General features: G+C 30.8%; 2 protein-coding genes across 15 annotated transcripts in view; both read left to right on the plus strand.

The window, feature by feature from the left end:
* The window catches only part of LOC145181262 (uncharacterized), a 19167-nt gene extending 16294 nt beyond the window's left edge, over window positions 1-2873 (plus strand). For all 14 annotated transcript variants that reach the window (XM_090100472.1, XM_090100470.1, XM_090100475.1 and 11 more), the window contains 4 exons: window positions 52-227; window positions 361-474; window positions 643-1893; window positions 2110-2873. In XM_090100472.1, coding sequence (XP_089956598.1) covers window positions 52-227; window positions 361-474; window positions 643-1893; window positions 2110-2321 — 1753 coding nt within the window. In that variant the 3' untranslated portion in view covers window positions 2322-2873. The remainder of the gene's footprint in view (window positions 1-51; window positions 228-360; window positions 475-642; window positions 1894-2109) is intronic.
* Window positions 2874-5929: 3056 nt separating this feature from the next.
* LOC145181906 (origin recognition complex subunit 5-like) lies at window positions 5930-10321 on the plus strand. Its single transcript, XM_090100500.1, has 5 exons — window positions 5930-6140; window positions 8616-9104; window positions 9354-9537; window positions 9719-9907; window positions 10015-10321. Exons 1-5 carry the CDS (start codon window positions 5979-5981, stop codon window positions 10260-10262), a joined length of 1272 nt encoding a protein of 423 aa, XP_089956626.1. The 5' UTR covers window positions 5930-5978; the 3' UTR covers window positions 10263-10321.
* Window positions 10322-12089: the final 1768 nt, after the last annotated feature.

A 12089-nucleotide genomic window follows, 5' to 3' on the forward strand; every position in this document is an offset into this window, starting at 1 on the left:
ATTAAATTGTACGTTTTAAAGATTGAGGAATTTATTTTTGTATATATCTAGATATCCTGAGGAACAGGTGTCTGCTCCGATTCATATGAATATTGGACAGCAGTTTTACATAGAAGCGCTCCATAAAGCATCGACAGGTCCTGATCATCTTAGTGTCGGAGTAACGTTGCCTAGTGGAACGAAAGAATGGCCGATATCAAAAAAATATTTAAGATTTCGTCCTCGAGGTGACGTCATATTTATATTTTAGTAATTTTAAGCAATTTTTCTAATTTGTGTTTACCTCCACTTTTCCAACTCCCCCCCCCCCCACTCCACCCCCCCTGCATCTGATCTAAATTTACGAGGTTTACCTACTAGACCACGTCTCTTCTCCTACCGAAGTGCCATGCAGCTATAACTTTGAAGAGAATGAATCATCAAAAAAAGAGAATGCAGAATCCTTAAAAACAGCCAATGATATTGCTATACTTGGTAAGTTGCGTAATATTTAGTCTAAATTTCTTCTCTAAACATGTAATGGCAAACACAAAACTGAATTTGGTTCCTTTAAATCGTGAATCTTAATTTAATTTGATCCACTTTAAATAAGTTTTGTTATGCCAAAGTGTAAAATGCAACTGTTTAGTTAATTTATCATAGGTGGAGAAACTGACTCTCTATCACAAAACTTGGATTACTTTGTTGCGCCAAAGGAAGAAGAATTTGATTATGACGTATACGACAACGAGGCAAAGGTAAAAGTGACTCATTTAGAACTTCCCTTTGGGGAGCACAACTCAAAAACTACCGAAGATGCACTTTCTGTTATAAAAAATATTACTCAAACTAAGCAAGCTCAGTTAAAGTTGCAGAAGAATGAAGATGGAGGATTTACAATTTCTGGTTTGCCTTCGCATTTGAACTCTGTAGATGCCACAAAAATAGCCAAAGGTGTTGCATCTGTTATTAAACCAGACGGATCATTGCTGCCGCAAAACTTAACAACTCTCCTAAAGCTTAAAGATGGTAAGTCAAAGGAGACGAAGAAGGTTACAAATTTATCTGGAAGCAAGCAGCTGAATTACGGAACAACACCCCAAAAAGTACCTAAGTTAAATACTTCGCCGGGCGCCGGATCTCCAATCAAAGCGGAAAGCAATCTAGTTAGTACATCATCATCAGTGAATTCGTCTGCTTTTGAAACAGGAGTAGCCCAATTAAACAGTCAATCTGTTAACTCTATAAATAGCTTAAAGATTTCACCAGTAAACCCTTTAGAAGGTACTTCATATGCATCGCCGTTAGAACCGGACATTGAGTCCTTGAGTGTTGTGGGAAATCTTGCAAACGTTGATGACATGTCGGTTGATGAAAATAATCTTTTAAAACAAGAAAAAACTCACCAGCAACTGCAGACACTCCAGCAGTCTATGCAAGGTTCTTTTATGCAGCCGGTAACTGACCAATTGAAAATTACTCCTGATCAAAAACCAAAAAAAATTGCCAACGTCATTAATGGCGATAGCATTGGGGAAAACATAAGTGATATGGATGAAAATAGTGATCTTGGTTTAGAGCTGGAACTTCCAGCTTCAACTGGAACTAACGTCGGTAGCAACACTATAATGAATGGTATAAACGCAGTTATAAGCTCTAAGAGACCAGATTACCACAGCTCTGATGGAATAGGACATCCTGCAAATCTGTTTACAAACTTAAAAGAACCAAAGATAGGAGTTTCTTTATCTCCCACAATCACGGATGAAATGTCGATCAACAAGTTGAATGATTATGACGTTCTTAACATCGATTTAGAAGGCTTAAGAAGAATGGGAAAACAACGAATGCCATTGGATAAAAATTTACTAACTTCAAAACCATCGGAACAGCTACTTCAAGCCGGCACGATTGGTAAGCTGTAAAAAAAATATGTTTCTGTCAATTATTTTTAAACTCTGCTTTTTCATTAACAGAGATTATTGAGAGGGAGGGGTTTTTACAATAACACTAATAGGTATAACGTTTACACAATGCTATGATAAAATTAAATTAAATTAAAATAACACCGCAATAAAAAATGTTTAGTTAATTGTAAGCTCTCTTTGTTATTTTTTTATTTTTTTTTAGATGCAAGCATAATAGGTGATCAGTTCAATGAAGAGCTCAACAATCTAAATAATTATTCTTCTCTTAAAAAAAAGAAAATTCCAAGTGAAATGAATCAAATGAATCCTGTTTATGTAAAGAGAAAAGTAATTGCGCATTTAAACAAAAACGAGAAATCCCTTCACCAAATTAACACCGCGAAAAAAATGAATTCTTCTGCAGTCACTGACTAAAAAAGTTTTAAATAACACAAGAAAGAATGAAACCGAGTTAGCCCGTACACTAATTAGATAAATAAACTAACACAAATATTATTAACTTTTAATAAACTCTTTGATTATCAGCAACAACTTTTATTTCAGTAAGAAATGACGTAAGAACTGCGGTCTTGCAAACTAAAGCCTGGAACCAAGGGATTAAAGATGCTGTTTTTGCTGTTGCTTTTTGGTATAAATTTCGAGTTGCACTGATGTTGCTGGTCATAAAATGGGTCTTCAACTCGATTATTCTTCTTTGAAGTTTTTGGTGGAGTAAATGGAGAATAATTTGCTTGACCTTAGTGACATTTTAATCAAAAGCGCGAAGAGTTATTTATTAAAATCCATGCACGTAAGCGTACATTAGATATGCATCCAACATCTTTTTTAAACATTTTTAATTACAACAATGCACCTATATAAACACGAGTCAGTAGCTCAAGACAACCGCTGTAAATAAGTCATAACTTCCACTCAGAATCACTTTATTTTGTAATAAATTTCTAAGTAATAAAGTTTGTTTTTAAAGATCTGCCGTATTTCTAAAGCTACTAGTAGTTTACTTGAGCAAATTAATGAGTTGCTTTTGAGGGAACCCTGGTGATATTTTTCTTTTCCTCAGGTTTTTTTTTCTTCCAAAATCTGCCATTAACTTATTTATTGAGATATACTTTCGGTTTTTGAATTTGGCCAAAAATTTAATTTATTTATTTATTTTAAAAATTCCTTTATGAATATTTCACAGTTTCGACTGCAGAAGATTCGTACTGATTTTCAAAAATAACAAAATAATAAGGTTTAGTAAAAAAAAATTATATTTAAAAGGTTTTAAGTTTTATGAGTTCATCCGAAGATTTGAGAAGAACATTATATGTGCTAGTTAAACGTGACATTCATAACGAACCATGAAATTAAAGCAGGGCAAATAATCACTAAGGACTTTTAAGTGAGCTGCAAAAGTAGTTTTATGCCTAAGTAATTAATATATTTTTAAAATGTAAAATTTGAACTGAATTGTTTTTCAAACATTTTGTTTTTTTCCCTTCCTTGTTGATGTCTTGCCGCCTAAAACACTAATGGCATGCATCTGAGAATCTTTTAATTGTAGGGTTGATCAATAAAGGAGAAAGAAAATTTAGAAAAAAATAAAGTTTCATTTTTTTGGTGTTGTGAAAAATCAGGGCTGTAGACAAGAAGCAGGGAGCAGGGCTAATGAACTCTCCACTTTTTCCATATTATGCGAAGAATATTCGAACAAATTTCATAAATAAGAAAGTTTTCATTTCATTTTATTTATCAATAAATTTTAGTTAACAATTAAGTTTATACTTTAATTAATACTTTTGTTAAAACTTTACTTAATATTTACATTGATTTATTTTTATAAGTGTTAACATTTGTATTAATATTTTTTATGTGTTAACACTTGTAAAAAAATTTTCGTTAATATTTCTATTAGCATTTTCATTAATACTCGTGTTTATATTATTATCAACGTTGATAACATTTTCGTAATGGCACACGTTCTGCTTCAGCCGGAATAGTCTCATTGATAAAGTTTAGAACGCTTTTAAATCTCATCGATTAAAGACGAAAAAAAGAAAAAAAGATTTTTTTTCTTCTTCTTATAAAAGAGAAGCTTGTGTTGCATGTTCTTTTAAACAGGCCTTATTATATATTATATACTTTTTAAAAACATAAATTTGTAATCCAGTAAAAGTTTCATTTGGTTATTCAAATTTCTTAGAAGCTAAAAATGGGCTCAAACTTCAAAAGAAATAGCCTTGTTTTTGAGTAATGTGGTTTCCATTGTAAATCTAGCTTCTATATTTTCGGCTCCGTGCACTGTAGTAATTATTGAAAATACAAAATTTTTGACATACTACAAATGCAGACAGCCGTTTGCATTTTTTACTTATCCTAATTCACATATTGGTTTGTTAATAATTTTAACTTTATAAGCATAAAACAATGCAAACGTTCGTGCATTGACTCGGTTGGCCATAAATATCATACATTTTAAAATCAACTCTTTGACTTTCAATTTTAAATTTCGTCTCTGAGATCTTCACTGAGACAAAAGTTTTTAAAAGCGACAGATTTTGATCGTGCTTTGCAAAAATAGATTAGATTTTCTAAACAACCCATTCAATTCATGGTAAGATCTTCATTTAGGAAATTTATGAAGAAAGCATCCTTGAATAAAGTTTTTGTTATGAAATAGCTCTCTTATTAATAAGTCTCAGGTTACCTTCTCAAAAATTCAAATAATCGCCAAAGACAATATTAAATGAGACCAGTGTTAAACGCCAAATCCTCATGCAATTTTTGAAAACTTTTCCGAGGATTAATCTAGCAAACATTGGACGTCCTTAGACGTCCGGTGGACGAACAAAACTGGTCCAATCGTTTAAATTTAGACAATTGGACCAGTTTTGTTCGTCCACCGGATGTCCAATGTTTACTGGGAAGTCATTTTGGTTAACACCACTCCAAATTGATCGAAATTAAGAATTTTAAACAGTTATGCTAAAAAGAATTATTGCGCCTGAAAGTTTTTCTGGCCTGATTAAAGTGAAGTAATTTCTAGCCTGATAAATAGAATTATTCCGATTTTTAACTTCGTTCCAGCATCAAACAGAAAAAATCTTTGTATTCTGGAATCTTTGTGGGCCTGAATGTTGGTAATGGTTAGGAAAGTAATAGTTTGCTTCCTTCTTAACCCTGTCTCTCTTTAGACCTCCCTCGAGTCTTTTACTCTTCTTTCTTTTTTTTTACTCTGAAAATTTGTTGCCCGGGAAACTTCGACTTGATGATATTCATAAAGCGACTGATTTTTCACAGTTTTGATTTTATCACAAAAAAGTTGACTTTCCGTGTTCAAAGTTTCAATCGCATACCGTGAAATGCAAAAATTTATAACGTATTAATTTCTTTTCTATGCGTTGATAATAGCAGAACTTAAGGTTTTTCCCGGAGAACAAATTGATTTTAAAAATCCTATTTCTGGACCAGAAACTCTGATATGGGATGTATTTTCATCAGTTTGTTCAGGTCAAACCATACGGTATGGTTGGTCAACAATATGGTATTACAAGCAGAATATAAAATTTTTAAACTGTTTTTTTACTTGTTTTGCCTTTTTTTAACCAAAAAAATCTTTTTGATATTCAAATTACCCTTTTTAACTCAAATTAAATCAAATTTACTACTAAACAATCATAATAACTTATAACAACCTGAAGTATGCATAATAGTCTTGTTAATGATAAACATACAAAAAAATTTTCTGTTATTTATCATTAAACCCATTAAGTATTTAGTTTCTGTGTTAGTATTTAATTTTCTATCAATAAACCCATTTAGTATTTAATTTCTGTGGTAAAATTTTAAAACCAACTTTAGAGCGTATGACACCAAAATATTAATTTATTTACAACATTTTTTTTGCCGTAATTCCCGCTAAAAGTGCAAAGTGAAAGAAATTTTAGTCTGAAAAAAAGGATTTGAATACCTCTAGAATACAATCGGAGCTGCATAATGTTATTATTTTTTGTTGTATTTTTATATTTACCTTATATTTACATTTTTATTGTTATTCTTTGTGTGACTGTTTGACCAATAGGATAAGTTATGAATGAAAATAAAGAAAGTCAGATTTTATTCAGAGAAGAGGAAGTGCTTTTATTAAAAAGCCTTTTGAACAGCAACACTCTAACAAAATCTATCTTTATATGTGGAAACACTGCTACAGGAAAATCCTTCGTTACAAAAAGAGTTTTACAAAATTTAAAGGTAATTTTTTTAAAAATTCATTTGAAAGTTAAATATATCAGAAAAAGTTTATTGGAAAGGTATTTACATGCCCACATCAAAACAGTTTTTTAAAATTGTTCAACATTAGTTAGATGCTGAGCAGTTCTCAACTTACTACCATTTTGGAAACAGAATATTTTTGTTATTATTATTAGTAAATGTAAAAGGCGCTTGGTTACTATTTCAATCACCTCATTTAAACTCAAAGTTACACAACTCAAATCTTAACCATTTGATGTAAATGATAGCAGATGTTAATCATTTTTATTAATTTTCATTTTTAAAAGTAAAAGGTAAAAAAAAACTTCCAATTATGAAGTGTAAAATCTAGAAAGTTACTATGACCATTTATCAAGAAAAAGATTTTCATTATACTTTGAATATGTTCTGTGAGCTCATAACCTCTTGTTCACTGTGGTCATATAACCATTTCTTAGTTTTATTTAATGTAATATAAAATTTCCTGTAAATATCATTTACAGGAACCAATAGAGATGTCGATTACAATGATGTCAAAGACCAAATCCTAGATGCTATTTTCTCTGTATCCACTTTTCATAATAACTCTAGTTTTAAATTGGGTATCAGGATAAAACATGTGAAAAGAACCTGAACAGGTTGTAACAGAAACAAACATAAGGCATAAAGGCATGAAAAAAAAAAAATCTAACTAAAAAAAAAATTTTAGCATCTTTTTTTCTTTGCTAATGCTTTCATAGATATAGTTTCATTTCTTTAATTTTATGGGATCCATTTCTAGAATGTTTCTATAAGATCAATCTGGATTTATCAGAAGTCTTACTCGAGTGTCGAGGAAACTAATGAAGATGTTATTTAATCAGGTGCACTAGATGAAGCTGTTACAGCTTACAACATTATACATTGGAGTTTTCCAGAAAGGAAACACTTGTCTCCATAAGGAATTAATTTACATTTACAATTGGATAACAAGCAAAAATTTTATTAGGGTAACTAACATACCTACTAATAAGAGGCTGAAGACAAGTTTAAAAATCCTTTTATTGTTGTTTTGATAGCAGTAGGGCGGCAAAACATAGAAAATCATACATAGTTTATTTTTCAATAACCAATTAATTGACATTAGTATAACTAACTTTTTTTGCAGTATGAGGCAGAGCACCATCATGGATCCATCCATAATTCCCATTAGGGTAGTTCACTTTTAGCCATGGTAAAACTTTGTACTGTAGAATTTTAAGATAAACTTCAGCTCCCATTTTTTCAACAGGTTTAAAAAAATGGAAGGTATCTTTTTCTATTATATGCCACAACTCCTAGCACCATGAGTTTAGCTGGGTGCTTAGTTCTAGAGATTCCTTTCATATCAAAAGGTGGCTTTGTAATGTTATCAATAGTTAACTTTTTTTTTAGAAAAGATTTTTATAGTTAGTCTGTACAGCTTTAGGTAATTTTTTTGATTCTTTCGTGTCTTCTTGATTTAATTTTCTTGTTCAAACTATGTTTTGAGGTCCTTGTGTAATGAGCTTAGCTGTAAATCAGTATGAATAGCCTTTCTTAAAGCCTTTCTTATAGCCTTTCTTATAGCCTTTCTTAAAGCCTTTCTTATAGCCTTTCTTATGGCCTTTCTTATGGACTAACTTTCACTTCAGCAAGAAGCCACTCTGCTATTTGTTGTCTTTTAGCTTCCTGAAAAAGTAAAAAATAAAAATTATAGTTTTGCTTCTCCAGTCTGTAAATAGCATCATACAAAGTATGCTATATTGCTGCAAGGTGCATGGACACACTGACTATGAACCATAAAAGTTCAATGCCACTTGGAAGTTTTCCCAAAAAAAAGTTTTACATAAAGAATCAGAAAAAAGTCATTAAAGTTTAGACTCAAAAACATTTTCTGAGAGAGAAGTTAACAATAATTAGATATATAAAAAAGAAATGTCAACCAATTCTGATTCATTTAAATGATTTGAGCTGGGTTGAAGAGGCTTTCTTAAAATGCTTCCTACTTTGCTAGAATCTTCTTTAGATAAGAAGTATTCATTAGTTGATTTTTCAGAGTCAGAGTAGATTTGTCTATTCCATCTCTGATCATCTCTGAGTGTCAAACACACATAATATTTATTTATATTAACCATCTTATAAATGTTGTGCTCAGAAAACTTCAGTTATAAATTTCACAAAGTTAAAATCAGACCACAGCTTTTATTTTATTTCATTTCTCAAACTTCAAAATTTTGACAGTTTTTAATTAACTGTTTGATTTGGTATTTGACACAGTCTTTTTGTTTTCTTGAGTGCCAAATAAACAAGGTGTCTTTGTAATAAAGTAAGGCTCAGAATTCTCATGAAAATTTGCTTAACAGTTTGGGTGCACAGTGTCAGTTTTATGCTTTAAGTAAAAATAAGCTACTTTTTATTGTTGTCATTAATGTATGTAAATATTTTGTCCTCATTTTGTATTTATCTTTTTCATAGCTCCTGTATTCTTATGTGAGTTGCATAGAATGTTTCACCTCCAAGCTCATATACCAGAAGATATTAGCTGATGCTGGATCTTCAGAAGAGAAGTCATGCTCAGCCATGATTGATTTTTGTCGCTACCTAAATCAGTGCAGTTTTGTTTTATCTAACAAGCCATTTTTTATTGTATTTGATAAAGCTGAACGACTACGAAAAATGGATTGCAATCTTTTACCGTCATTTTTAAGGCTTGCTGAACTCACAAAACTAAATATTTGTGTTATTTTTTTAAGTGAACTAATCTATGAAAAATTTATCACGTCAAGTGGATTTTACGAGCCAATAAAAATTCATTTTAAAGACTACACCAGAGATCAATTAAAAGGTATAATGACACATGATTGCCCAGATGATTTCTCTGCCGACTTTTACAAGGGATATGCTACTGCAGTTGTTGATGTATTTTTCCATATAACTAGAGATTTAAATGAACTTCGTCATCTGGTATTTTTAGATATCTTTACTGAATGAGTTATATTACCTGAATTTAACTTAAGAAAATTATTTTTCACACATAAATATAGCAAGATTTTTTAGCTAGATTTTATATAATTTGGTCTGACATAAAAGTTAGCATTCATAAATGTTTCCTTAAAATCTTGATCATATTTGATGAACCACATTAAATACTTTGAAAAAAAACATTTTCTTTGAAAGCCTCTTAAAGTTGATTGTACTCAGCATCTATTTTAGGCAGCTGTAAATTTTTCAAAATACTGTGAGCCGATAGTAGAAGGAGAAATAGACAAAAATGATTACAGAAGGCTTTGGGCCAAAATCATGCCCCATCTCAAAAAAGCTTTGCAAACAGTTTATTTGCGAGAGATATCAAGTTTGCAATGGGAGATGATGCAAGATAAAACTACATCAATGGGTGGTATGTTCTTTTTCTGAAAGTATGAAATTTTTGTTTGTTTTTCTACACCCAATCAAAAATTTCATGAATGACTAATTCTCCAGCCAATCAAATAATTATTACAAATCAGTTATAAAAGTATTTGTTGTTGCCTGCTTCAGATTGTATAAATTATTTTATGAATCCTTTTTTACCTTGTCAGATAGGACCATGAAAGCCCAGGTTGAGCTGCCTTACTACTCCAAGTACCTTCTTTTAGCTGCTTTTTTTGCTTCCTATAACCCTGCCAGTTCAGATAGAAGATTTTTTGCAAAAAGATGTGCAGGAAAAATGAGCTCCAGAGCAAAAAAATCAGTGAAATCCAGTAAAAATTTGGATAAAAAGTTTTTAGGTAAATATTTTCATCTCGACTTTTTAAACAAGGAAATCCATTATTTTCTGCGAAACTTTTTGAATTTTTCTTAACAATCTAAATATAATTAGCATTATTTTTTGTAGGGCCTAAGCCATTTCAAATAGATCGTTTGATGGCCATTTTCTACAGCATCGCAGGAGAAGGTGTAAGCCCATCTGCTAATATTTTATCGCAGCTTTCGACGCTGGTGACTTTAAAGTTACTTGTGAAATGCTCTCAAGATGATCAGATTGATGTTCCAAAGTTCAAGTGCACTGTGCCCTTGGAATTAGCGATTTCAGTGGGAAAACAGGTTGATGTTGATGTTTCTCAATATCTTTATGACACTTGAACAGACTTTAATGTATAATTTGATCATTCAACAATAAAGTAGCACAGTTGTTTTTCCTATTTTTGTTTCATTAAACCAAACGGTCTATCAATGAAACGAACACTTTAGTGAGGCGAGTCTTTCTTTTTTTTCTTTTTTCTTTTATCATTAAACGTCATTATGTTAAGTTTTTTACAAGGCCATTGCTGTTTGATTTTACCTAACTTAACGTAGTCATGCCTGTGTTGTAATTTCACAAAAAAATGAAAAACATGGCGACGAAATATTTTTAGATTACCTTTACTATCGACACATTTATTATTGCAATAAGCTTCTCTATTGGTAAATTCAATTTTCACTCCAGTATAGCTATTGCGATTCAGCCTTTTTCAGTTGTTTTCAGTTGTTGCATTTCAGAAGAGATAATAAGTTAAGGGCTTAGGAAAAGTTTAGTTTCCAAAGCTTTCTTTGGTGCGTCAGGATTATTTGTTCCTCTTCAAGCCATCGCAAAGATGATGTTATCCATTGGTTTACCAACAGAACCATGTGATCGCACTTCATGCGCAAGGTAATTGATTGGTGTCTTCTGGGATAAATTTGTATGTCGGAATATATTGATTGCTCGGATAGTTTTATCTAATCGTCAAAATGTTGCATGGAGCAGGTTACCAATTATCTTAAAGTTACTGGCATAACTGTCGTAATTACACAGTTATTGGCATAATTGTCATATGAGTATGATAGTTACTCCAATGACATTGTCAACGTTAAATGGTATGGAATTGGAAAAAACAAAATAGGTATTAGCTACTATACTAGCTATACTTACTTAATTCCTTTATAAAAGCTGTCAGGGTTTGGGAACGCGCTGACTTTTCTTGTCTCGCAAATTAGTATGTTTTTATTAGTATAAATTTAATGCAACTTTAATTAACAAATTTATATTTCTTTTTAGTGTTTTGCTGTTCGCGTAATAAAACAAACCAAAAAAAACAATCATTGCATGAACTTTAAAAAAAAAGACGCCTTTGTTCATAAAAGCACTTTTTTATTTAAACTCAGCAAAAAATATTGAAGAGTATTTAGAACGAAAGTGACACGCTTAAACTTATGCTATATTACTTTTTGATATTCCTCAAAAAAGAAAATCAAAGAACCTTTTTTTTTTTCTTTTCTCGGAATTAGTTTGTATTAAAGTAAATTTGTGGTTTTCTTTTTGACTGTGTTTGCCTTAACAGTGGTTTTCACTTTTGTTGTAATTGTTCACTTTTGTTGTTTCGTGTCGTGCGTCGCAATCGTTCTACTGGTTTCGATAGCTTAAACATTTACTTTTATTGTAAAAAAAAAACTATTTAAAATGAACTTCTTGTTGCTTTGACGTAGACGGTAAACATGTTTATCCTAAAATTTTGGAAAATATTTACTTAGGATACAAAACGTTAAAACTAAAGAAAATAAAAAAAACTGAACAAGTTATATGATATGCATAGATGTATATGATGCGCAAAGAAAATAAATGCCAAAAAAAACTTAATAAAACAAACGTGATGGACTTTATAAATAATAAAACAAATTTCTTACCCAACTTAAATTAGATACATGGTATCTATTTTGGTCAAAAAAAAATATCAGTCTTTTTTTAAGTTTTGACAAGAAAATTTTTATTTTAAATCTTAACTGTGGATGGTTCGTTTACTCTTTTTTTTACTTCAGTGAGCTTTTATGAAAAAACGACGTATTTATTTGTAAACGTTCAAAAAAAATTTAAATTTACTTTTAAAAATAGTTTACTTGTATAAAATAAATTTTAGTTTATAAATATAAGTGAATTTATTTTCAAATGTAAGT

The sequence above is a fragment of the Hydra viridissima genome, unplaced genomic scaffold (assembly GCF_058129835.1).
Source record: "Hydra viridissima isolate aposymbiotic clone 2 unplaced genomic scaffold, HvirCarnegie_v1 scaffold_10, whole genome shotgun sequence".
NCBI classification, from domain to species: domain Eukaryota; kingdom Metazoa; phylum Cnidaria; class Hydrozoa; order Anthoathecata; family Hydridae; genus Hydra; species Hydra viridissima.

Coding starts and splice junctions, on each gene's coding strand:
- LOC145181906 (XM_090100500.1), top strand. CDS start 5,979: ATGAATGAAAATAAAGAAAGTCAGATTTTATTCAGAGAAGAGGAAGTG. Junction 9,105..9,353: donor TAAATGAACTTCGTCATCTG/GTATTTTTAGAT, acceptor CATCTATTTTAG/GCAGCTGTAAATTTTTCAAA. Junction 9,908..10,014: donor TTTGGATAAAAAGTTTTTAG/GTAAATATTTTC, acceptor TATTTTTTGTAG/GGCCTAAGCCATTTCAAATA.